This window comes from Psilocybe cubensis, chromosome 2 (assembly GCF_017499595.1).
Source record: "Psilocybe cubensis strain MGC-MH-2018 chromosome 2, whole genome shotgun sequence".
Classification (NCBI taxonomy): Eukaryota; Fungi; Basidiomycota; class Agaricomycetes; order Agaricales; family Agrocybaceae; genus Psilocybe; species Psilocybe cubensis.
This window is the reverse complement of record NC_063000.1, coordinates 1,440,831-1,463,340: the sequence shown is the minus strand read 5'-3', so window position 1 is coordinate 1,463,340 and position 22,510 is coordinate 1,440,831. Positions and strand designations below refer to the sequence as shown.

Here is a 22,510-nt window from a genome sequence, read left to right as displayed (position 1 = left end):
TTCACACTCTGTCAATTGTGCCAAGTGTTAATGAGAAATCGGGTGTACGTGAGGGGTTTTCACCTTTCTGCAGTAGCTCTTCGCCCACTCCAAGTCCAGCACCCTCTGTTTTCCTGCCCGCGTCATTGACATCCGGTAGATTACGCTGTTGCAAAGCTCATCGCGATACTTGCCAATCAGTTTCTAACCAATCACGCTTAGAACACAGACTTTGCTCAACGCAATAACGCATACCTCTGAAATGGAACCTCTCTCGTCTTCCTTTGGCGTTGGAACCGTCAATGACATGTTCAAGGTTTTCAACGTCCCTGCTGTTTCCAGGTTCAATTGCCACAGGCATTCACTCCAATCTTTTGTGCGCGAATCCGTGGCTAGCACACGTTCCGAGCACCAAAAATCATTTGTCTTGTGTATCAAGAGGGGCGAGAGGTCTGGAAAGGGGTATGAATGATTACCGGATACCAGCACATATTCACTTGGGTGCGGGGCGGGAGACATAATATCGGATACTTTGGGAGGAATATAGCCTTCCGGCTCACCAGGCATAATTAAAACCCAATCCGTGGAAGCAAATAGGCGAGCAAGGTTGAGATAAAGGTTCGGCGATCCCACGGCGTGTTCTTTAATGTGTAGAAGGTGGATAGAAACGCCTTTCATCCATGGCTTAGAAGCCATCTGTCTTAGGGTTTTCAAGAGTCTCTGATGAGACGAAGAAGACGCCCTGTGGTTTGTCGTAACCAATAAAGATACAAATCCTAGTAGTCGCTGAGCTGGGTTAATCAGGAATGTGCAATTATGCTTTACCTGGCCAACTTTGCCTCCACTTCCCAAATAAGTGTAGCTTGACATCCGGAAGCCATGCACAGATGGTTATATTAGATGCAGTTTCGTCCAGTATGTTGATTACAAAAGGTTCTAACGGTGTTGAAACCACCAAGGATCTTGTTAGATATTGTGTTACTACCATGCTTGCAGGCAGGTTTCCTGGAGTATATATCAGAGGGCTGAAGTGACGATACAGCCTGGATAGAATACACACCTGCTATGTCAAACGTGCGCGTTTTCCAAGCGTGTCGCATTGCAGGGTTGACAATATTTGTGAATAGGTGGGCGGAGGCGATCACACAACTCAAAAGGCAATACAGAATGCAAGCGCGATGAACTATCGACATTGACGTCCATATGTGTCCACGACGTGTTGTTCGCAAGGAATGGGGTATATGGGATGACTCTCCCAGTAGGTACAGTGCCCAGAATCCTTGAGTGTGATAATGACCGTGGTTTACTATTATTTCCAGAGGTGATGTTAAGTCTGAGAGCTCCTCCGATTTTCCTACAGCCGTGCTGGCGTACGTCCTATTCCGTTTAGACGATCTGACCTGCGATACATGGCTTTGAATACTGTCACTAGTAGCCTCGACAGCTGATATACTATCGACCGCAAATGGCGTGTTGCCCATTCTTGTTGCCTCTGCAAAGGGACCGTCTACTTTTCAGTTACCATACCCCACAGAGTAGAGACTGTTGTCGATCTTAGATTAACGGAACCAGTGACAGTGGGATTTGGTAGAAATCTGACGTTCGCGTCTTTCATATTATCGGTGACGCAACTGTTTAATCGGAGTTTGAAGCCAGCTTCCATCATTTCAATTTTGATGGTGCAAACAAGGACCCACAACCTGCCCACTATGGAGTTGATATGATTTAATTTTCTAACAAAGATGGCGGTGATATATTTAATGATACGGCACTTTGAAAAATCATGTACAAAATATTGTGCCGATGTTGATTCCTTCATATGGACCCAACTGATTCAGTCACATCATGACTGGTTAGCAAAATGATATTACTGGCGTCTCGATCAAGAACTTACGTGATTAAGAATATTTCCTACCAAAACATTGGGCACAGATTGTATTTGACACTGTGGATCAGTTGCATCGTCATCGCCTGCCTCGAAGTGAGTAGTTGATTCTAAAGGTCGTATAGTACCCCCCACTCACCAGGGCACGATACAGCGTTGCCAGGCGAAAGGATATGTACTTCCCCGTGAGGGTGAGCAAACCCTAAAAATCTCCCAGGGACTATAGGGACAATATCTGTGTTTCTTATATCAGCACTGGACTTTGGAAACTCCTTTGTCCGATGACCCGAAGCATTTGATTGCAGGCCAAGTCCTCACCATCTTCGTTGTTGATTCTTTTAAAATTAGGAACCTGACATGAAAATATTGTCAGCCTTTATTTATCAAGTAGTAGCAGAAAGATAAACGAACCTTGGAGTCAATAAGTTGAGCAAAATCAGGATTTCCAACCCGCGGAGTGCCATAAGTAATGGCTTTTATCGAAGTAGATGAAGGAAGGTTTAAGGTCAAGAACAACGAGTCTAGCTCCGAAAGTGCACCTCCCAGAGAATGTCCAACCTGTCGACAAAAATGAGACATTGTGTAATTATGATATATATATGTGACTCACAATAGCGACGTTCTTTGTATTCTTTACTGACATCAAGCGTTTGACCTCAGCTAAGATTGTCGTGGCTGTCTTTGCATGCTCATCACGGAAACCCTCATGTACTTGTACGGACGACGATACACCCGGGAAAAGCGTCGAATCCAGATTACCCATCAAGATGTCGATATCAGTTAAGTCAGATAACCTGCGAGGATATTGTCAACTTTAGGAAGTTTTTATTGACTGGTGTGATTAAACTCACAATTGGGTTGGATCGGTTCCTTCGTGGGCCACAATTATGCTGTTTTGGGACGGTGAAAACCCGACAAAAACTAATCAGGATGAGAATGTTGTTTCGTAATATTTTACAAGACGAGCGCTTACAGATTTGCACAGCATTTCCGTCTCCGCCGACAAGTGTTGGTTGAAAATCCGAATTCGCTTTGCATGCGTCTTTACATGACATCAATCAGAAATATTCCATATGCGTAGGTATTATCTCTCTCGAGTACCTACCTCCGCAAGACCAGTTCTGAAGTTTGCTTGTAGGGCAATATGCGGCTCGCGCAAATTGGGTGAATGGTGCGAACCCAGAGAGTTCCGAAGATGACAATGCGGTTACACTGCGTCCTTGGAGATTCGTGGGGATAGCGAAGGCGGTTTTCAAAGCCAGCAAGATGATAGACGACAAGATTGCAGCGGATCGCATCTTGGAAGCAAACGAATTGAAAAAGATCTGCTGCAGGTAGCGCAGTGTCTACGGAACCTTAAAGCAGTCCTCTACTATTTAACTAAGAACAGATATCATGCGATTGTTTCCGTGGGATTTCGTAGCTGAAGTCAATTCTCAATGAACCCGTGGTATGAGAGTACAGACTGAGTTCAGGAAGCATTTCAACTGCTCACTGTAGTAACCTTAAAACAATCATTCCCGCACCAATGATATTTCCACCAACTGGTTTGGTGAGGAAACTCGTAGCGACAGTTTCCTCACTATCCAATAACCATCGTGACCCGGACACCATATGCCAATCTTAAAATTCTCCTCCCACGGAACTAGCAGTCTCACTAAAACGATCCTAGACGAATGATCGTCGTCGTATTCGAAGTGCCCAATGACCGCTCTTCACATTTACCGGGAGTAGGAATCTGCGAAACGGAAACAGTGCGGGAAATCTCCAATTTGTCATGCAGAAAGTCAATACAGACTGTTGTGCCGGATTAAGAGTCTTAATGTACTGTTCTGGTGGTCGATATCGCTTTTAGCAAGGCACCAGTCCTCTGACTCGGAGGAAGCTTCTTGAGTGTGGGTTGCTGCTATAAATAGAACTACCCAAACAGTGTTATTTTAAGCAATCACAAGTCAAACTGGGGCAGTTCAAATAGAACCGACATCACCACGCGGACACAATCACTTCAACTCTGAACGGAGCTCTGCCGTGCTACCTAAAGGCTTCTGTGACCAACTTACAATGGTTGGACTCAGTCGTTTACTACACTCCCACTACGTCCTTTTGTTTTGACGTCGTTGGTGGTCATATCCTTATGCCGTATCGGATCATGCTTACAGTTACTACGGGCATGAGGAGAGAACTGAACCATAAGCTCGATTGCTCTAGTGATCTGTCTAGGACAGTCGGTTACTTGACTACATCCATGAAAATCCACAGAGTTTGACAGCCGAGTTGACTATGAGTTACATTGGGACGTTGCAATTGCTCGGAATCCTGTGTGATGGTCGCCGCCGCCTTTCACCGCCTTCCTTGAGAATGCGAGACGTTTCATCAAGTCTTTTCCGAGACCCTTGGAATGATTCGTTAGAAGACAATATGGACAGACTTGTTTTGGTTCATAACTAATGTCAGGAACTGTTATGTGATGGTCGTGGTCTTCAGGTAACACCAGCTATAACAACGTGTATATAGCGCCTTGCGTAACGTTAATTTACATGTACCATGATGAAAACGACTATGAGCTCAAGGCCGTTAAGGGGGTTAACATGAGGTAAATGCGTGGTCAGGGTTTTATGCTGGGCACGTTTTGGAAATAAGGGTGCCCAGTCAATTTTGCCCCACACGAGTTCGCGACGTGGTCGCATGAAGGGTATATATGAATTGCCGGGTATACCAAAGGTGTAACGACCCCGCTACAAACGATTGCACATTAAGACTATATCACAGTGAATCATACACTTCCGATCCTCCAATTTTATCTACAACACAAGCGACAATGCCTATAGATAACAAACCTCTTGCGCCAGATGCACTTCTGTATGAAGCAGAAGCCGCTTCATTACCCTAGTCAGTGTCAATAGATTCAATGCAAAGGGGTACATCAATGACACATTTCGGTACAGTCTTGATATTATTGCCCAGGCTCGGGAGGCGACTTTGTCCCCCTCACCACTGATGCGTATCTTGCACGATCCTTCCCTTATACCATCTGGGTCTGTGGAGAACCTCAAAAAAGGGCATAAGCGCCCATCTCGATCTCCCCGTCGTCGAGAGCACCGAGCTCCAGTTGTTGCTGCGATTGCAATTGCCGAAGAGGAACGTCATGCAAAGCATTTAAAAGGGCTTCTACGGGCATCCAGTGACCAACTGGAGCGCGAAACGAGGAGGGCAGATGATGCAATGGTAAGGGCAGAGTTTGCCGAGCGAGGAGAACGCGACGCACGAATTCGGGCAGAAGTTGCAGAGGCGGCGAGAAATGCATTGGAAGATGAGAGGATGCGCCTGGAGAACGACGCCAGAGATTACCAGATGCAGATGGAGGCATCCCAGAGGGTGGCACGGCAATTGGAAGAAGATCTGGCAAATGCACGAAGAGAAATCGAAGAGTTGGAATATTCGGAAAGAAAAGCACAAGAAGCTCTCCGAAGGTACCAAGTAATACTGCACGACATGGAGCAGCAGATCACACTGCGAGCAGCCGAGGCACAGAAAATGATAGACGAGTGTTATGAAGACGGTAGAGAAGAGGGATACGAGGATGGGTATCAGGATGGCCTCGAGTCTGGAAGAAAGGAGGGATGGAAAAAAGGGAAAAAAGAGGGACAAAGGCAGGGCAGAGAGCAAGGCCGTCGAGCTGAAAGACGAAACGCGTTGGAGGCGTTTGACAAGTTCCTCGTGGAAGAAACCAATGACGGAGACGAAGAACATAGGGTATGTTGCGATCCTCGATGACTAGAAGGCGAACTGACATTGAGCAGAGGGAGCGAACACGACGATGGGCGGAATCCATCTACAAAGCAGAAAGAGTGCAAAACAGAGGCACTGGTCGTGATGGCGGCGAATTTGAATGCGCCTGATGCATTGATGCCGTGATGTAGCCCGATCAAGCCAATGATTGATGAAGAGATTAGAAACACTGTCTTTGTTCTTAAGAGTAACCAACGCCTGCTTGCCTTCAACTTATACCTACACATGGCCCCCCGTAAATTTCCTAAAGATCTCCCCAAGCTCCCTCTTTCCGTCTTTACCCCACCAAACACTGGCACTGCAGAGTCCTTCCCAGTTCCACCCAGTCCAAACAGCTTGGTTCCAACCAGCGTCATTGATGCAAATGTCGTATCCACCGACGTGAACTATACTCAGTGGCAGAAGGAGGCAGGCAAAGACTTGGTTGACAAACTACGGGGCATTGTTCTTGCTCTCCCTGGCGCTGAGCTGCAGTCTGCGTAAGTTGTCAACCTCTGCAATTGTCTCTCCCTCTGTCTAACGACATTGATATAAAATGCAGCTTGAAATCGAGCTCTGACAATTCTAAGGTTATCTCCTACATCATTCCATTCAACTTGGAACAACCAGACCCTGCCGTCGAGTCGTTGGTCTCATCGGCAGCGGTTTCCACCACATTGTCTACAGTCTACACAGGGGATGCGCCTGGAGCTGTCGACGGCCTTCGATGGGCACTGCAACGTGGTCGCCCAGTTGACATCGACATCCAAGCTACCCTTTCTGACAGTCTCTTGGAAGGATTCGAAGATTTGATCGCTAAGGCCTCTGTTGATCTTGAAACTGTTCCACCTATCGTCCTTTGTATGTTCTTCGGTTTTGACCCTCAAGAGTGTAAATTTTGACGCAAAGACTGTACTCCAAGCTAACATTTTACCTCCCCCTCATAACCTTGACCTTCCAATTGTCAAACTTATGAATCATCCAACCTATCTTGCCTTCCAGTCTCAGGTAGCTGCCCTATCATTGATACCCCAAGTTTACGTCAAATTCCTCCCTCCTGCTTGGGATGCCCCTACCCCTCAAACCCCATTCCCTGGAAGTCCTATTGAAGCGGCTGATACCCAACAAATCAAGGAATGGAAACGCCGGATCAAGATGTATCGTGAGTCAACATGTTTATGGTTACTCATATAGATACTTATATGTTAAATTAGTCGCCCCCGTTATGGAGGCCTTTGGGTACCAACGTATTATATTTGGATCTTCCCCATCTTCATCATCAAAGAGTCCATCTTCTGTTGCAGACTGGTATGAAATTGCAAGAGAATCGCTCGCAGAACTTGGCATTGAGCAAGACTTTGTGGACGCCGTGTTTGCTGGCAACGCGGAGAAAGTATATGGGAAGAAACAGTAAACAACGACCTTTTGGAGTACTTCTGGATATTGTTGTTGGATGGATTTCTAATAGCACTGGGCAACGCGCATATTTTTGTAATTTCAAGTAAGAGTTCCGAAGATTCAAATATGTAGAAACCCTCGTCCAAAATATTGTTATCAAAACGAGGCTCAGTATAGCATATGTATATTTTGTGTCGCCCACTGAGTATGCATCATATTATAATCTTGTGTTGTGCACTGTCATCCACACATAACGGTTCCGGGTTATCAAGTGTCAGATGATTGCAAGTCGGTGGCTGTAAACCGTGTGAATCATATTTTCTACCAAACAAGGCAATTTCTTTAGAAGCACGTGGCACATTTCAACGATGATGTTGACCCTTTGTGAAGTTCACTCATATACTTCGAGCTGGGGGACCGGCGAAAATAAGTGAATGGTCCTTTACAGTCAAAAACCAACGTTATATCCACTTGTGTACCCTACCATGACAAGGAGCTTTGCTTCACTTTTGGTTTCATAAAAGATATCCTTGCATTCGCTTTCCAGAACTTTATCCCAGAATTTCCTTTCTCGTAAGCGACCAAGCTTTCGGAATAGTCGTTGTGGACAAGGCACTGGCTTTATAAGGTTGAATACAACAGGTATTTCCCAGAGAACGTCCTACTTGATCTTTTCTGATTCTGAACCTTGGTGTCTTTATCCTAAAGCCAGGAAAAGCTAACATGCGAAACAGTTACGATGGAGAGATCGGTCGGGGACGGCGCACGGGTAATGATTCATCGTACGTCCAGGATTCTACCGTAACTACCGCCAAAATTTGAAATCTCTCGTCATGTAGGAGCAGTCGAGAGTCGTCTCTAAGTGCTAAGGTATGCAGCCAAAACCGTGTGCCACCGCTATATCGCGCAGCTGACAATTTCTCCACATTTCCACCAGGCGCCGAAACGGCAGTTTTCACCAGTCGGTTCGGATTCAGGAGAACCCCAAACACCAGTGGAATCGGCGCCTGTTACACATTCGCCTCCTCCAGACAGACCTATTATCCGACAGGCAGTGGCTTTTGCGACCGATAAACCACCTCAAAATATAGAAACGTACGAAGCTACCCCTCCCCCCGTTGAAGCAGTGCGTTTCCTTCCCGGTCAAGAAGTTCCGCCTCCGACCAAGAAGAAAAGTAAAAGAGTGAGAAAGGGAGATTTATTCTCTTCACAGACATCGAAATTTCGAATCGATACGTACGACCCTACCCCCAGCACCCAACCACCTATCGCTCATGGAAATGGACCTTATTCATCTCTATATCGCGGAACACCAGCTCCTCCAAAACCTCCTAGGAAAGCATCTCCAACACCAACGGCAACTTCATCTACGTACGCTACAACTCGTTCGGCCACATCTTCTAACCCTCCTTCGGTCTATGCACCCCCATACCCTATATCATCTAGACCTTTGCAACCGTTACTTCCGTCAATAGGAAGCGGTTCGCCCTCCGTTCCGAGTACAAGACCAGGTGCTCGTCATGGGGAAATGGATGGAAGGCCTCCCCATCAAAATAACTATTACGCTAGTCATCCACTTCCACCAGGTCCCAATGCTCCTGGATCACAGGGTCCATCGCCTTATTATCGACATGATTATGAAAAGGGTACATGGAACTCTGACCCGTCTCGTTCTTCGCGACATCATCATAAAAAAGACCCTGGACGTTCTCATTCAAATTCCGAACCAGGTAAAGTCTTTTATCGCAGAGTGTTCTAATTCGAAATATCTTTAATTTCACGATCATAGCTCCTCGAAGCAAACATCCTCTGCGAATGGTGACACTCCTCATACAAGATTTGCGAAGTGGCACAATCGATCATCAATTAGCCGAAGTGAAGGTTCCACTGCGATTGGCTGATGATAAAGGTACTTCGTATTGGGCTGATGCTCAGGATATCGTGAGTTGGTTTGATAGCATCTTTTCTTCTTCATTCTCACATTAGTGAGCTAGGCGGAGCAGCTTCAACGAGGTCCTTCGAGGATTGATGGTATGTCTCCACTTTCTAACGTTTTTATATTCAGAGACTTCACGACATCAGGTCCGGCCAAGGTTTACACACCGCGGGGAAAATATAGGCAATTCATCTTACGGGTCTCAAGAGACAACGAAGACGATTTTATTTCTGCTAATGTTGCAGTTGCAGGAGATAAAACAATTGATTTAGTTGTGGAGATTGTAAGTTAATTCAATATGAATGGTAGAGCGAGATACCTAAAAATGATCAGCTTCTCCCTCCAGGACGTCCTCCACCCCCTCCTCAGATACCATCAGGACTACTCGATAGCCCCAACCCATATGAAGAATACGAGCAAGAACGCAGAACGGAATACTGGCCATCAAAACCACAGCATGATCAGATACAGGATGCACGCAAACGGGCGAATTCCCCGTCCTTTGATGACTACGACGGAGTAGATTCCCCATCGCCTTCAAAATTCACCAGACATAGTTATCCTTCTGAATCTGTCCGACATGATTCACATCGTCAGCGAAGCCTTGAAGGCACTGCAAGCTCTGTTGTATCTTCAGGAGTAACGGATATTTCGAAGGAAAATCACCAATCTGCATCAATACCTGCTACTCCGCCTCTTCCTTCTTCTCCTCGGCCATCTGCCGAAGCAGAATTCATGAGGATTCTCAAGGATCAGGTGCGAGAATACCAACCCAGAGGGTTTTTAGACTTCTTCCGATCCAATGCCGGGACAACACTTGTTGATACATTATCGCAATACGAGTACTTCACGAACATCTGCAGAAAGTTTATTGGGATGAAAATTGACCAATTTCCGAATCCAGTAGAAGAGGTTCGTCTTTTTCATTCAATACCACTTAAACCAATGATTTATTGTTTTTACGCAATGTTCAGAAACATATTCTGAAGCTTTTGAAAGTGGATTCGGATCTTACCTTTGCTCAAGACTGCGCAGATACCTTGCGCCTGATGCCTTTGTATGGAGTTCCCCAAGCCTCACGGCACGATCCCAAAATCCCGCAAATGATCAACGCCAAATTTGCTGGCACGAGGGAGCAGGCGCGCAAGGATCTTTTGGCACTTTTACACCGAAGTGACAATATATGGAACAACCGTTCCCCAGATGAACCACGACCACCAGAGAACAAGTCTCCAGTATCATCCGCGGACAGCAATACAGTCGCCCCACAGAGCGAACCAAATCCTACGGTAGCAAGGGTAAATAAATCCATGTTTGTTGATTAATCGACACCCGACCGTGACTTTCTTTACTGTACTGTCATTGTTTCTTGTACATAGTTGCCTTTTCTTTTGATTTCTCGACTGGACTTTTGTATTCCACTTTGAATGCTAGATAACATATGTGTACATTACTCACTACATTATTCAATTCTTGTTTGTTCAATCAAGCGTAAATGGAGTGATAAGATAATATATGACTTAAAGCGGAGCTTGAATTGGAAAGACGCGGTGGAGACAAGTCTTGGACGCGTTTTCTGCCCAACAAATCTTAAAGATGTCAAACATCGAGCTCATCAACCCGAAGGCCGAGAGCGTCAGAAGGGCCGCAGCCCTTCAGGTGAGTTTTATCAATTATTTATCACTACTTGTATTTATCAGTATCCTAGGTCAATACTAATGGAGCCATGGGTCTTGCAGGAGTCGTTAAAGGAAATCTTGGTTAGCGTTGAATGCTCCGCGTAATGTCATGTAATCTCTACGGATTTCTCAATAATATCATTTCAGGTCCTCGTGGAACGCTGAAAATGCTAGTGGATGGCTCTGGCCAGATCAAAATGACGAAAGATGGAAAGGTCCTACTCTCTGAGATGCAAATCCAAAATCCTACTGCTGCCATGATTGCGCGTACAGCTGTTGCACAAGACGATCAAGTGGGCGATGGAACAACTTCAGTGGTTCTTCTCGTTGGAGAGTTGTTAAAACAAGCAGATCGATACATTTCAGAAGGAGTACATCCAACTGTGATTGCGGAAGGTTTCGACCTTGCAAAAAAGGAGTCGCTAGCGGTATGTTCCATCGCGGCTACATTTTTACATGATTCCCTGAAATTTGTCTTTAGTTCCTTGATACCTTCAAAGTTAAACAGAAGATGGATCGTGCTACACTTATCAACATTGCAAACACATCATTAGCTACCAAACTGAACACTGCTCTAGCAAAACAACTGGCTGCAGACGTTGTCGACGCTGTTCTGGCTATCCGCCAGCCTGCGCCGCCTCCAGGTGGGCTATTCATGTCTAGATACTTAGTAACTCAACTGACCATGGTTTAGACGCCAAAGAACAATGGCGCGAGCCCATAGATCTCCACATGATTGAAATTATGAAAATGCAGCACCGGACGGCCACCGAAACCCAACTTGTCCGTGGTTTGGTCATGGACCACGGCGCTCGCCATCCTGACATGCCCAAACGCGTCGAAAATGCCTTCGTTCTCACTTTGAACGTGAGTTTGGAATATGAAAAAACGTACGTTTGTTTAAATATCATGCCGAGGGCAAATAATAAATCGTTATTTCGTTCTTTAGAGAGGTCAACTCTGGATTCTTCTATTCCTCTGCGGAACAACGCGAAAAGCTTGTTGAATCAGAACGAAAATTCTTGGACGCAAAACTTCAAAAGATCGTCAACCTCAAGAATCTTGTGTGTGATCAAGCAGTGGATTCCAAAGAAAAGAGGAAGAACTTTGTGATCATCAACCAGAAAGGTATCGACCCCATGAGTTTGGACGTGCTTGCAAAGAATGGTATCCTTGCCCTACGACGGGCCAAGCGTCGCAACATGGAAAGGTAAGTGTTCTTCGCAGAAATTTTCACTGCCATTTGTTTACCCTACGGCTGGATCCAGGCTGCAGCTTACTTGCGGCGGTGTCGCTCAAAACTCAGTGGATGATCTGAATCCATCGGTTCTCGGTTGGGCCGGCCTTGTGTATGAGCACACACTGGGAGAAGAAAAATACACTTTCCTGGAAGAAGTAAAAGACCCCAAATCTGTCACACTCCTTATCAAAGGACCTAACCCTTACACAATACAACAAATCCAAGATGCCCTACGTGACGGGCTTCGTGCGGTGAAGAATGCCCTTGAAGACGAATGCCTGATTCCTGGTGCCGGAGCTTTCGAGGTTGCATGCTCGGCTCATCTGAGCGGCGAAGTCAAGAAAAATGCAAAGGGCCGTGTCAAGATGGGAGTACAGGCATTTGCCGACGCTCTTTTGGTAATTCCTAAAACACTTGCCCAAAACGGAGGTTTCGATGTGCAAGATGTTGTGGTTGCACTGCAGGCGAGTCTCTTCCTCTTTCTTAGATGTGAGGGCCAGTACTGATTATTTCATCGCCAGGATGAACAAGCTGAAGGCAACATCGTTGGCATCGATCTGCAATCTGGGGAGCCTTTCGACCCAACAGTGGAAGGGATTTGGGATAACTACAGAGTAAAACGACAGATGTTGCACTCCTGGTGAGTTCACATTGAGGCATGCTTTCTTATTTGCTTGTTTTAACTAGCACCTTCAATTTAGCTCTGTCATTGCTGTCAATTTATTGTCGACAGATGAGATATTGAGAGCAGGGCGCAGCTCTTTGAAGGCTGATGGTCCGCAGTAGATTTTAGATTCTCAATGATATCGTTACAATGAATGTTTAACGTTTAATACCTAGCGAAAGAAAATTTGGTATAATCAAAAAATGAGAGAGCACAGCTTTAAACCTAACAACATAGACGTGATTGTACATTGAAAACTGATCATTATTATCGATGGCGGGAGTGTGAACTGCGATTCTACAGAAAATGGACATAAATGTACAATTAAGGGTGAAGTTGAGTAAGTAAATAATAAGTAAAACAACGACAGGAAGCGAAAACGAGGGACGATAACAATAAATGTAGAGCCGAATAATAATACATTACAAACTGTAAGATGAAGTGGTAGAAGTAGACCGAAGGCAACTTGGACAAAGGTGAATATGTATGCAAAAAAGGCCCAATTATATGTTGTATAATTCAATGGATCAGGCTTCAGAAGCATCAGAGGCGTCGTCCCAGCCAGCGTTTATGAAGGTAGGCTTCGTCTCGGAATTGGAAGGAAAATGAGAGCTCTTGGGAATGAATGCGTTGGATGCAGCGGAGGCAGAAGGAAGAACAGGATAAATATGCCGCAATTTAGGAGGGGGAAGTTTATCGTCGTCATCAGGTGAGAGAGGCGGGGAATAGGTCTCTGGGATTGAACTAATGAGCGAATCACGCGAAACATTTAAGCTCTATGCGACTACGTTAACCGGCGTTTAGGGTGGCGAAGGTTGGGCCCATACCTCGTCATCAGTGCGTATTTTGAACGTCTTGATACCCCTGTCTTGATACCTTCGTTCGAAGTTCATCCAATTCTTAGGGCCCATTCGGTATGGACTGGGCTTGTGGCTCAAAGCAGGCCTGTGAATGATGTTGGAAGCTGTAAAAGATGGAATGTCCTCTTCCGGAGTAGCTACACCTGCAGTAATGGAATGGTCGTCCTCCGGAGTCTCGGGATGCTTTTCGTCATCGGATGAAGAATCGTCAAGGAGAACAGGGCCTGCCCAAGCATACAATGCAAATTGCAAAGGGTTTGGGTTTGAGAAGAGTCCCCCCCCTCGGAATTTTGAGGCGGGACGAGGCAAGACCTTATGCGCAACAAGCGGCACTTCTACCTCTTCATCAGCATCGTTGCCAGAGGAGGACTTTTTGCGGGGTACATCTTCAGCCTCAACATCGTCAACAATATCCCTGGAACGTTTGTTGTTGGGAGAAAATGTTTCTTTGCGTAGAGATTCTTCATTGGCACTGTCGCTGTCTTCCGAGTCGTCCTGGTGCTTGCTCTGATATCGATCGGCTGCAGAAGGATTTCCTTTAGTGTTGAATTCAGCACCCCGTTTGGCAGCTTTCTTGCCAAAGCGACCATTGACGGACCGTGGTTGCCTCAACAAAGATTTTTCGACTTCCGGCGGCGGTTCCTCTACCTTGACTCTTGCCCTGACAGATTTCCTCCCAGATGGTAGAAGCGGTCGGCCACGCCTGCGTCTTGACGAGTCTTCCGAAAGGGCTGGCGACGCGGCGCGTTTGGCTCTCCGAGCGCTTGAGGAGTAAGTCTTGACGATTTTGCCTTTTCGCAGAATAGGTTCAGGCATGGATTTACGTCGCTTTATCGGACGCTCTTCTTCCTCTTCTTCTTCTTCGTCCTCCTCCTCTTCACGTCGAGAGCGTTTCTTGCCCTTTCCCTTCGAGACTGTGGCGGCGGCGGCCGCAAGCTTTCGATTAAGAATTTGCAAACCTTTGGGCGTCACCTTCTTAGTAATGGTTTCAGGAGGAACTGAATCTTCTCGTGGAGATTCTGAAATAGTTCCACGAGGAGCCACACGGCAAGGCCACTTTTGCTGGTATATAGCAAAATGACGAAGGCATCTGAAGTTGGATTCCAATTGATAAATATCAGATGCTTCAACAATGGGATTCAAAAATATGATACTCACCGTGGGCAGTCATGCTTGTCGTTCTTCTTTTTTCTGCTAGCCTCGATACCGAGACCCCAAACAACTTTTGAATCAACCGCAATCAAAGGAAGAACATTAGAGCAGGTGGAACACGTTGGGAGGGGTCGGCCATCAGGCCCTCGAGGTACAACAGGCTCGGGTGGCGTTTCCTTGACGGGGTCGGGAACGACGAAAGACTGTCGAGTGCGCAGGACCCTAGGTTCAACGTCCTCCTTCTTAATCTTCACTTCATCCTTCCCAGAGCTTTTGGACGCCCGGCCGGACTTCGGCGTAGCAACAGGCGTGGGCGTGGCCTTGCCTTTACCCTTACCCTTGCCCCTTTTCTCAGACAGCATTTGAGAAGAAACAGAGCGTGTGATCCTCTTTGGAGAGGGTTCAACGCTACTGCCGGGCGTTGTGGATTTGAGATTGGTCACTTTTTGTCGGCGGGTAGCGATTATAGAACGAAATGGCGTAGATACTGTGCTCTTCGGCGTGATGGACCTACCAGTCGACGAAGTAAGTTCTGTGAGGGATGAAGATGACCGAGATCCTACGCCTCGAGCAGGTGTCATCGAACCGGCTGCTGACCGCTTTCCAGGACTCGCACTATTGGATGGAGCCAATGATGTCAAATCTGACCCTGAGTCAATTTCCGCCGTCAGTTCGATTTCGCCATCAGAGGGTATGTCTTTGGCATTCGCCAATGGTACTTTATCATCGTCATCTTCCTCGTTGTCGCTATCGTCACTGCTATCGCTGTCGGGTTTGGTGATAGCGTAAACTCCGCGTCGCGTTCGACGTTCGTTCATATTGAGTATAGGTTTCGGTGCCTCGGTCTCCGAATCGCTTGATGATGTACTAGAGTCAGAATCCGAATCCGAATCCGAGCCAGAACTCGAACTCGAACTCGACTCGGCTTGCTCTTCTTGGTGATCAGGCGAGTAGCCCCCTCTACCGTTCTTCTCGCAAGTCTCACACAGACAATGTCTGTTCTTCTTGCCGACTAATATTCGGACAGGTTAGTGACATTGCCGATGTGACAACAAATTTAAAGGCACTTACAATACCCGTCACCGTAATGTGCGGTAATCTCTTCGCCTATGGCAATAGGTCTGAGAACCCTAAATGTGATATATCTGCCCTCACGGAACAATTCACAGTTGTGATCGCAATCGTGCTAAAACGGCGTTCCATATCAGAAGGAAGAGCGTCATGAGAAGGCGTAAATGCGCTCACGTTTACAAATCGGGCCGGTCCCAAGAACAGGTGGTTTTTCTTCATGGATTTCGAATGAATGACGCTGAAGTCGCGGCGAATGTCAGAGTTTCTGAGATCCGTGCGCTTGAGTTCCTTATCTTCCTCGTCGGTCAAGTTAGCCATAGAGCCCTTGAGTTCGGTGACGACAGTTCCAGGAGAGAGGTTACGTGTCGCCAAAATACATAGTTCAGATTTCCCTGTTCGGTGAGAGTACCGTGATGTGTGTGCAATTTCTATCGAGCCCGCAGGGTTATATAGCTCGAAATACCGCGAGGCGTGCCTACGAAAGATGATGTGTGTGAGAGTCGCAGGTACACAGAAGGAGGGCGCACTCACGTGGCAAAGGCATTGATCTGCTTTTGGGTATATGACTTGAGGTAGTAGCGTATAGGAGGCAACCTGGAAGAGAAAGCAAACGGTTAGAAAGCATGCATAGATGGTACGGGCAACGCGTTGGTCTGGGAATGGCGGGAAAAAGGGCGGAGACATACATGAGTAATTCGTCAACTGCTTGGCGAACACTTTGCTGCAGAGGAAGTTTGCTGGTTACAAGCTAGCGGAGAGAGAAACGCAAGATAAGCGCGTCGCGTCAGAACAAAATGATTACACGCAGCACACGGTCTAATGAGACTCACGCGTCGGACAATTTTCATGAGATCCTGAGTATCTGTCTTCGGAAGTCGCCTGGACGAGTCCATCTTGTGAACCAAAAGAGGAACTGTTCCAGTGCCTAGTTTTTCGACGAGAAGGTGGCTGAGAAAATCGTCGTCTTTGGATAGGTCTCGCATGTTCATGATCTTTGTGGGACGCCATGTCAGGGAGCCATTGGAAGAGGCAGAGAGGCGCGACGAGGAGGAGATGGGTGGCATGGGGGGCAATGCCTGGGAGGGAGGGTCGGATGGAAGGTGTTGATGTGGTGGGGAGAAAGAGAAGGCGTTGACTGGTGGCCCTGTTTTCGCGCTGGCCCTGGCACCTTTCTCGTCGGGAAAAGGCCAGTCGGACTTAGGTAAGCATGGCGTAACTACACAAGCTATGCAGCCCCTTTCACACACATCATTCATCACAGTAATCAAATCCTATTTTTCACATACACAGCTATGTAATACAATCAATCCACATCCAGTACAGCGATTACAGCGGGTCACGGTCAAAATATCAATCCAGCCAGCAAAAATTAGAGACCTCCACGGAGACGAAGGACTAGTTTGCGCTTCCGTCAGAGATGGAACCACCCGTCTGAAAAGATATACAACTTACCAAGGTGAAGAGTAGACTCCTTTTGGATGTTGTAGTCCGAGAGAGTGCGTCCATCCTCAAGTTGCTTTCCAGCGAAGATCAAGCGCTGTTGATCGGGGGGAATACCCTCCTTGTCCTGGATCTTGGCCTTGACGTTGTCAATCGTATCCGAAGACTCGACCTCGAGCGTGATGGTCTTGCCTGTCAGTGTCTTGACGAAGATCTGCATTCCACCACGGAGACGAAGAACGAGGTGAAGGGTTGACTCCTTCTGGATATTGTAGTCGGAGAGAGTACGACCATCCTCAAGTTGCTTGCCAGCAAAAATCAGGCGCTGTTGATCGGGAGGGATCCCTTCCTTGTCCTGGATCTTTGCCTTGACGTTGTCGATTGTGTCAGAGGACTCGACCTCCAACGTAATGGTCTTACCCGTGAGAGTCTTGACGAAGATTTGCATGCCACCACGAAGGCGGAGAACAAGGTGGAGAGTGGATTCCTTCTGAATATTGTAGTCAGAAAGGGTCCTGCCGTCCTCCAGCTGTTTGCCGGCAAAGATAAGACGTTGTTGGTCGGGGGGAATACCCTCTTTGTCCTGAATCTTGGCCTTTACGTTGTCGATCGTGTCGGATGACTCCACTTCAAGTGTGATGGTCTTGCCGGTCAGAGTCTTGACGAAGATTTGCATACCACCACGGAGACGAAGGACAAGGTGAAGTGTTGACTCTTTCTGGATGTTATAATCGGAAAGGGTACGGCCATCCTCAAGTTGCTTTCCGGCAAAGATGAGGCGCTGTTGATCAGGAGGAATTCCTTCCTTATCTTGAATCTTCGCTTTGACGTTATCAATGGTGTCAGAAGATTCGACCTCCAGTGTGATCGTCTTTCCGGTGAGGGTCTTGACGAAGATCTGCATGCCACCACGGAGACGAAGGACGAGGTGAAGGGTGGATTCCTTCTGGATGTTATAGTCGGAGAGTGTGCGACCGTCCTCAAGTTGCTTTCCGGCGAAGATCAGGCGCTGTTGGTCAGGGGGGATTCCCTCCTTGTCCTGAATCTTGGCCTTCACGTTATCAATAGTGTCGGAGGATTCGACCTCGAGGGTGATCGTCTTTCCGGTCAAAGTCTTGACGAAGATCTGCATACCACCACGCAGGCGAAGAACAAGATGGAGGGTAGACTCCTTTTGGATGTTGTAATCCGAAAGGGTGCGTCCATCCTCTAGTTGCTTGCCAGCGAAGATGAGGCGTTGTTGGTCAGGTGGGATGCTAGACAACAGTCCGATAAGCTATCTAGTGACAGCTATTAGCGAAAGATGCTCACCCTTCTTTGTCCTGGATCTTGGCTTTGACATTGTCAATAGTATCAGAGGACTCGACCTCCAAAGTGATGGTTTTGCCAGTAAGAGTCTTCACGAAGATCTGCATGCTGTTTCTAGGGGTCAGTCGCTGAAGTGGGTGGCGGGGTAGTAGAAACGAAACTCACTTGGCCTAGAGAAATGTTATAAAGTCGTCAGTATGCGCGAATAACAGGCTACAAAGGCGGAATGGTACGAACTGGAGAGTGTATACGGTTAAAGACGCTGTGGTGGTAGTGGTTGGTAAGAAAGAGAATGAGAGGCAGTTGTTTGTGCCAACCCCACATTTATGGAGCGGCTTACATCAGCGAACCACTGTGATCGGACACCGTCCACATCACTTCGGGCCCGCTTTCATCCTGTTCAGTATTGCTTTGTGTCCACTGTCTTTCTTCTTCTTTGGTTCAGTCTGGGTTTACTTTCTTTGGAAATGTCCTGCATACATCTCTTCAGTCCAGTATATTTCTTATATATTGACCCTTCAATTTCTTGCAATTTGTGCATTGAAGTTGGCTTGCAAAACATTGCAAAACACCCTCATCAAGCCTTTTCCAAGAACTACAACAAAAATGGCTATGACTCGGGTACACGATTCAAGGCCGATTTCAAACATCTCTCATGATTCATATGCAATCCAGCCATGTCGTCGAGCGATGATCCACCTTATTTGCATCATGATGTCGACAATAATGACTCCATGGCTGGCGCTGCTACGTATTGGCTGTGCTATCGCTCTAGCACTGGATATCATGTCATTCATGGCGTTTTTTTTCCCTTTTTTTTTGACCTTTTGAACAGCGATGCCATGTCACGACATTTTATCCAGGAATCGAATCGGAACAATTTTACTTCGGAAATGCAGCGAAAGCCTTTATCTTTCTTGCTGCATGTCCTATCATCTATCTGTTCTCTCGAATCACATGGTATCGATGTCTGCTCCAAAGAATCTCATGGACATCCAGAACATACATATCCAGGTGTCGTGGTTGTTGTAGTCGAATGCGATCATCAGCGATGATGGTCGGGATCGACGTCTTCAAGTGCCACCTGCATAATCGACACTGCCAAAATATAGCTTACCCCAAGGATTGGCACATATGTCTAGTCTAGCGTATCTCCTCCTACGCCGCTGTCTTACAGGATTCTAAACTTTCCGAGTCAAGTCCTGTCCATACAGCCTTTCAATACCTCACGGTTCAAAATAGCTCTAAGTAAATGAGATAAACACACCAACCACACCAATGGACACTAAATTCATCTACTACACTCGGCGGAAGAAGGAACCGCTCGTGGTCTCTGAGCAAAGTGTCGATACCAACTGGACCCGGTGCTCGTCGTTCCACCAGGCTCGCAAGTTTTCGTTACCCCATTGGCATGCGCATCCATGCATCCATGGATAGCAGGTCACCAATTCCATTTGCTAGCATCGTCACCACGGCTTTATTTTTACTTCTCAGGATTCGCCTTCACGCTCTCGGTTTTAACTATATCTACCCCGATATATTGGCCTTGACGAGTTCCCACCTAAAGTACAGCGCTCATTGAGCAGTACAAGGTGCTGTCCAAGATGTATAAACAGAATAATTGAAGAACTGTTGCACACAACACTGGTTCACGTCTACCAACCTAAAATAACCCCCGCTGTACTGTGACTTTTACAGGTGCATTTTGCAGTGCTCAAAATCCCATAAAGGAGGTGTAAAGCCCGCAGGTTGCCGAAATCCCCATAAGGAGTTTAAATTCTCTGAGAGTTATCATGTTTTCCAGAAGAAGGGAAATACACCATACGGAGGTTAATCCGATACAGATGAACGGGATCCATGTGCCCAGTGTCCGGCTGGATTCAGCATGAGCAAAATGTCGTACAAATGTACAATATAGCACGCACGCTATGCCTATCGCTTGCAGAATCGCAATGGCTTGTTCGAGATAGCGTCGGATACGCCCGTTTTGTATTTCACTCGATTTTGCCGGACGCGGGATATGACCCTCTCGGTGCCGTGCGTGTGTGCTGCCAGCCGCCGCGATGCTGGAGAAGTAAGAATGCTTCTGGCGTCTCTTCTAACCGAATTCCATACGATCCTGTCACCGAAAGCACTACACCAGGTGTGAACGTCGACGGACGTGGAATGAGGCTCGCATAATTGTCTCTCTGTTCCGGGGGCAAGGACTGGCCCCTACTCCAGTCGAATTCTCGGGTCCTCCAAAGGATGTCGAACTTCGAAGAATGGTCATGGCATGTCCGTCAGCCTAGAACCTGCCCGAATTCAAGTGATTTCAGCTGTCCTTTCAGCTGTCCTTATAATAAGCCACTTGTCATTGACTTGTAACCAGAGACCACCGATTGCGGCGTGCTTTTCTTCGGGGCAAGGATGTTGCGCGTTCTCTGTCAGACTTTAAGATACCCACAAGTGACGAATCAGATGCCAACAAGCCAGGCGGACTGAAAGGAAAAGTGAGAAAACGCACCGAACCGTGACCCACACTAGGACGACGCGCATGCGAACTTTTGGGATAAATAAAACAGGCCCCCCTATATCTTTGCGACCCAATCAATGTTGACGACAAGTTTGCATTCGACAGGCGGTTTGTTCCATGGATCATGTATCCTGTAGGAGCGTTAGCAAGCACACAGATCGAATCAAAGCCGTCATACACTCCATCATGCTCCCACCGAAGAAGAACCATACATGGCGCAGTGCAAAATAGTTGAAATCAAGGCCAAAGTTCAGTACGCAGCCGTATCTCCGCAGAGCTGCGCATTTCCAGATAGCTGATTGAGTTTGGACCTCCAGTGAGATAGTAGCAAAATCCCAGTGAGGCGATTTCAAAGTGATCGCAGTTTAAGAGATCATACAAGGCACTTCTGATCGTCACAACCGTCAGAAGCCGCGGCAAAGGTAGCGGAACCTAAACGTTGTTTGGTTTCGGCGTCTAATACAGACACATCAAACGCGTGCGACGCGCCAGTTTATGACCGCGACTCGACGCGCCTGGGACGCGTTGCTCGTATCAGGGTGCATAAAATCACAGATGCACATGATTCGAAGGACAAAGACACTTCGATATTATTTGACGCGTCTCCAAACTAATTTTTGTTGCCACCTGTGTTTAACGGTGACAAATTTCCTGCCTCCACCCCGCATTCGACTCTATCTTTCAATTCGTTCGCGCGCTATAGGGGTTTTTGGGAGCTGGATAAATGGCGGTTAATTAGCCTACTCTGAATTCTAGTCTACGGACGTCTCATGATCTCACTGTGATGACTCAGGAGGTCGATTCTTTCCAGAATCTCCTGCACAGCGGTCCGGTTCTATTAAACCAAATATCACCGTTGTCGAGGCATCTGCGTACACGGCAATTCGACTTTGAACTTGGTGCTTTATAAAATTAAAAGAACACCCCCTTCGTGTGAATTGCTGCCCGGTTATCTTGTGGATTCTTTCAAAGGTTAATCGCACAATTCATGTGTGCATGTGCACGTCCTGTCCTTTTTTTGTTTGTCGGTTCTCTTAAAGTCAGAACCGTTTGATGGTCCCTGGTATCACGGACTAGTCTATGCATTCTCTGTCTCAAAAACATCGAAGCCACTGCAGGTTAACGACTCTAAGTACATCCCCTCTTCTTTCTTGTAGAGACAGTCATGCCCCGGATCCTTTTAACAAGCTTCACTTGACGCGTATTTTTGGCTTAGGCTGGGCTGTCTCGGTGCTATTTCCCCACATTTCGAAAGGGAAGCCGTTCGTTGTCCTCAGCCTGTGGGAGCTTTTTCCCATGCTCCCATGCCGTACGTAACCGTAAAAAAATAACCTCTAGCCAGTCAGCCAGACAAACCAGTGTACAAGTGCACGAACCCGTGCACAGATAAAAAGGGGTGGATGGATGGATGGGGATGGGCAAAGGTTCGGTCCCACAGCAGATTAGAATTAGAATTCGAAGGGGCTCGCACATATGCACACGCGATTGCGGATTACAGATTTTGCTTTATGGGCTTCTTGTGCGCCACCGCAGAATATAGGTCAATCTACAGGCAGCGTTACTAAGAAGGTAATTCAGTAGCATGCGTGCCCAGTACGTTTGTTTTTCCCCCGCA

The 22,510-nt window shown here is 47.0% G+C and overlaps 6 protein-coding genes across 6 annotated transcripts; 4 read left to right on the top strand and 2 right to left on the bottom strand.

Moving 5' to 3' along the window:
• Positions 1-183: 183 nt before the first annotated feature.
• Positions 184-849, bottom strand: JR316_0001967 (uncharacterized protein; the record flags this gene model as incomplete). The annotated part of the gene is made up of 1 exon (XM_047887763.1): positions 184-849. One exon carries the CDS (start codon positions 847-849, stop codon positions 184-186), a length of 666 nt encoding a protein of 221 aa, XP_047752686.1.
• Positions 850-1,760: 911 nt separating this feature from the next.
• Positions 1,761-3,162, bottom strand: JR316_0001966 (Lipase; the record flags this gene model as incomplete). Its single annotated transcript, XM_047887762.1, has 9 exons — positions 1,761-1,808; positions 1,874-1,950; positions 2,004-2,099; positions 2,183-2,216; positions 2,276-2,422; positions 2,475-2,658; positions 2,716-2,785; positions 2,838-2,906; positions 2,970-3,162. The coding sequence occupies 9 exons, from the start codon at positions 3,160-3,162 to the stop codon at positions 1,761-1,763; spliced, it is 918 nt and encodes a 305-aa protein (XP_047752685.1).
• Positions 3,163-4,682: 1,520 nt separating this feature from the next.
• On the top strand, positions 4,683-5,763 carry JR316_0001965 (uncharacterized protein; the record flags this gene model as incomplete). The annotated part of the gene is made up of 3 exons (XM_047887761.1): positions 4,683-4,753; positions 4,810-5,617; positions 5,665-5,763. 3 exons carry the CDS (start codon positions 4,683-4,685, stop codon positions 5,761-5,763), a joined length of 978 nt encoding a protein of 325 aa, XP_047752684.1.
• A 115-nt stretch (positions 5,764-5,878) lies between these two features.
• JR316_0001964 (uncharacterized protein) lies at positions 5,879-7,046 on the top strand (the record flags this gene model as incomplete). The annotated part of the gene is made up of 4 exons (XM_047887760.1): positions 5,879-6,132; positions 6,195-6,493; positions 6,555-6,794; positions 6,847-7,046. The coding sequence occupies 4 exons, from the start codon at positions 5,879-5,881 to the stop codon at positions 7,044-7,046; spliced, it is 993 nt and encodes a 330-aa protein (XP_047752683.1).
• Positions 7,047-7,753: 707 nt separating this feature from the next.
• On the top strand, positions 7,754-10,291 carry JR316_0001963 (uncharacterized protein; the record flags this gene model as incomplete). The annotated part of the gene is made up of 8 exons (XM_047887759.1): positions 7,754-7,812; positions 7,870-7,900; positions 7,968-8,760; positions 8,820-8,971; positions 9,025-9,061; positions 9,113-9,249; positions 9,276-9,878; positions 9,941-10,291. The coding sequence occupies 8 exons, from the start codon at positions 7,754-7,756 to the stop codon at positions 10,289-10,291; spliced, it is 2,163 nt and encodes a 720-aa protein (XP_047752682.1).
• Positions 10,292-10,562: 271 nt separating this feature from the next.
• On the top strand, positions 10,563-12,671 carry JR316_0001962 (T-complex protein 1 subunit zeta; the record flags this gene model as incomplete). The annotated part of the gene is made up of 9 exons (XM_047887758.1): positions 10,563-10,625; positions 10,675-10,726; positions 10,793-11,073; positions 11,127-11,289; positions 11,340-11,535; positions 11,595-11,855; positions 11,914-12,349; positions 12,407-12,525; positions 12,587-12,671. 9 exons carry the CDS (start codon positions 10,563-10,565, stop codon positions 12,669-12,671), a joined length of 1,656 nt encoding a protein of 551 aa, XP_047752681.1.
• Between the last annotated feature and the right edge of the window lie 9,839 nt (positions 12,672-22,510).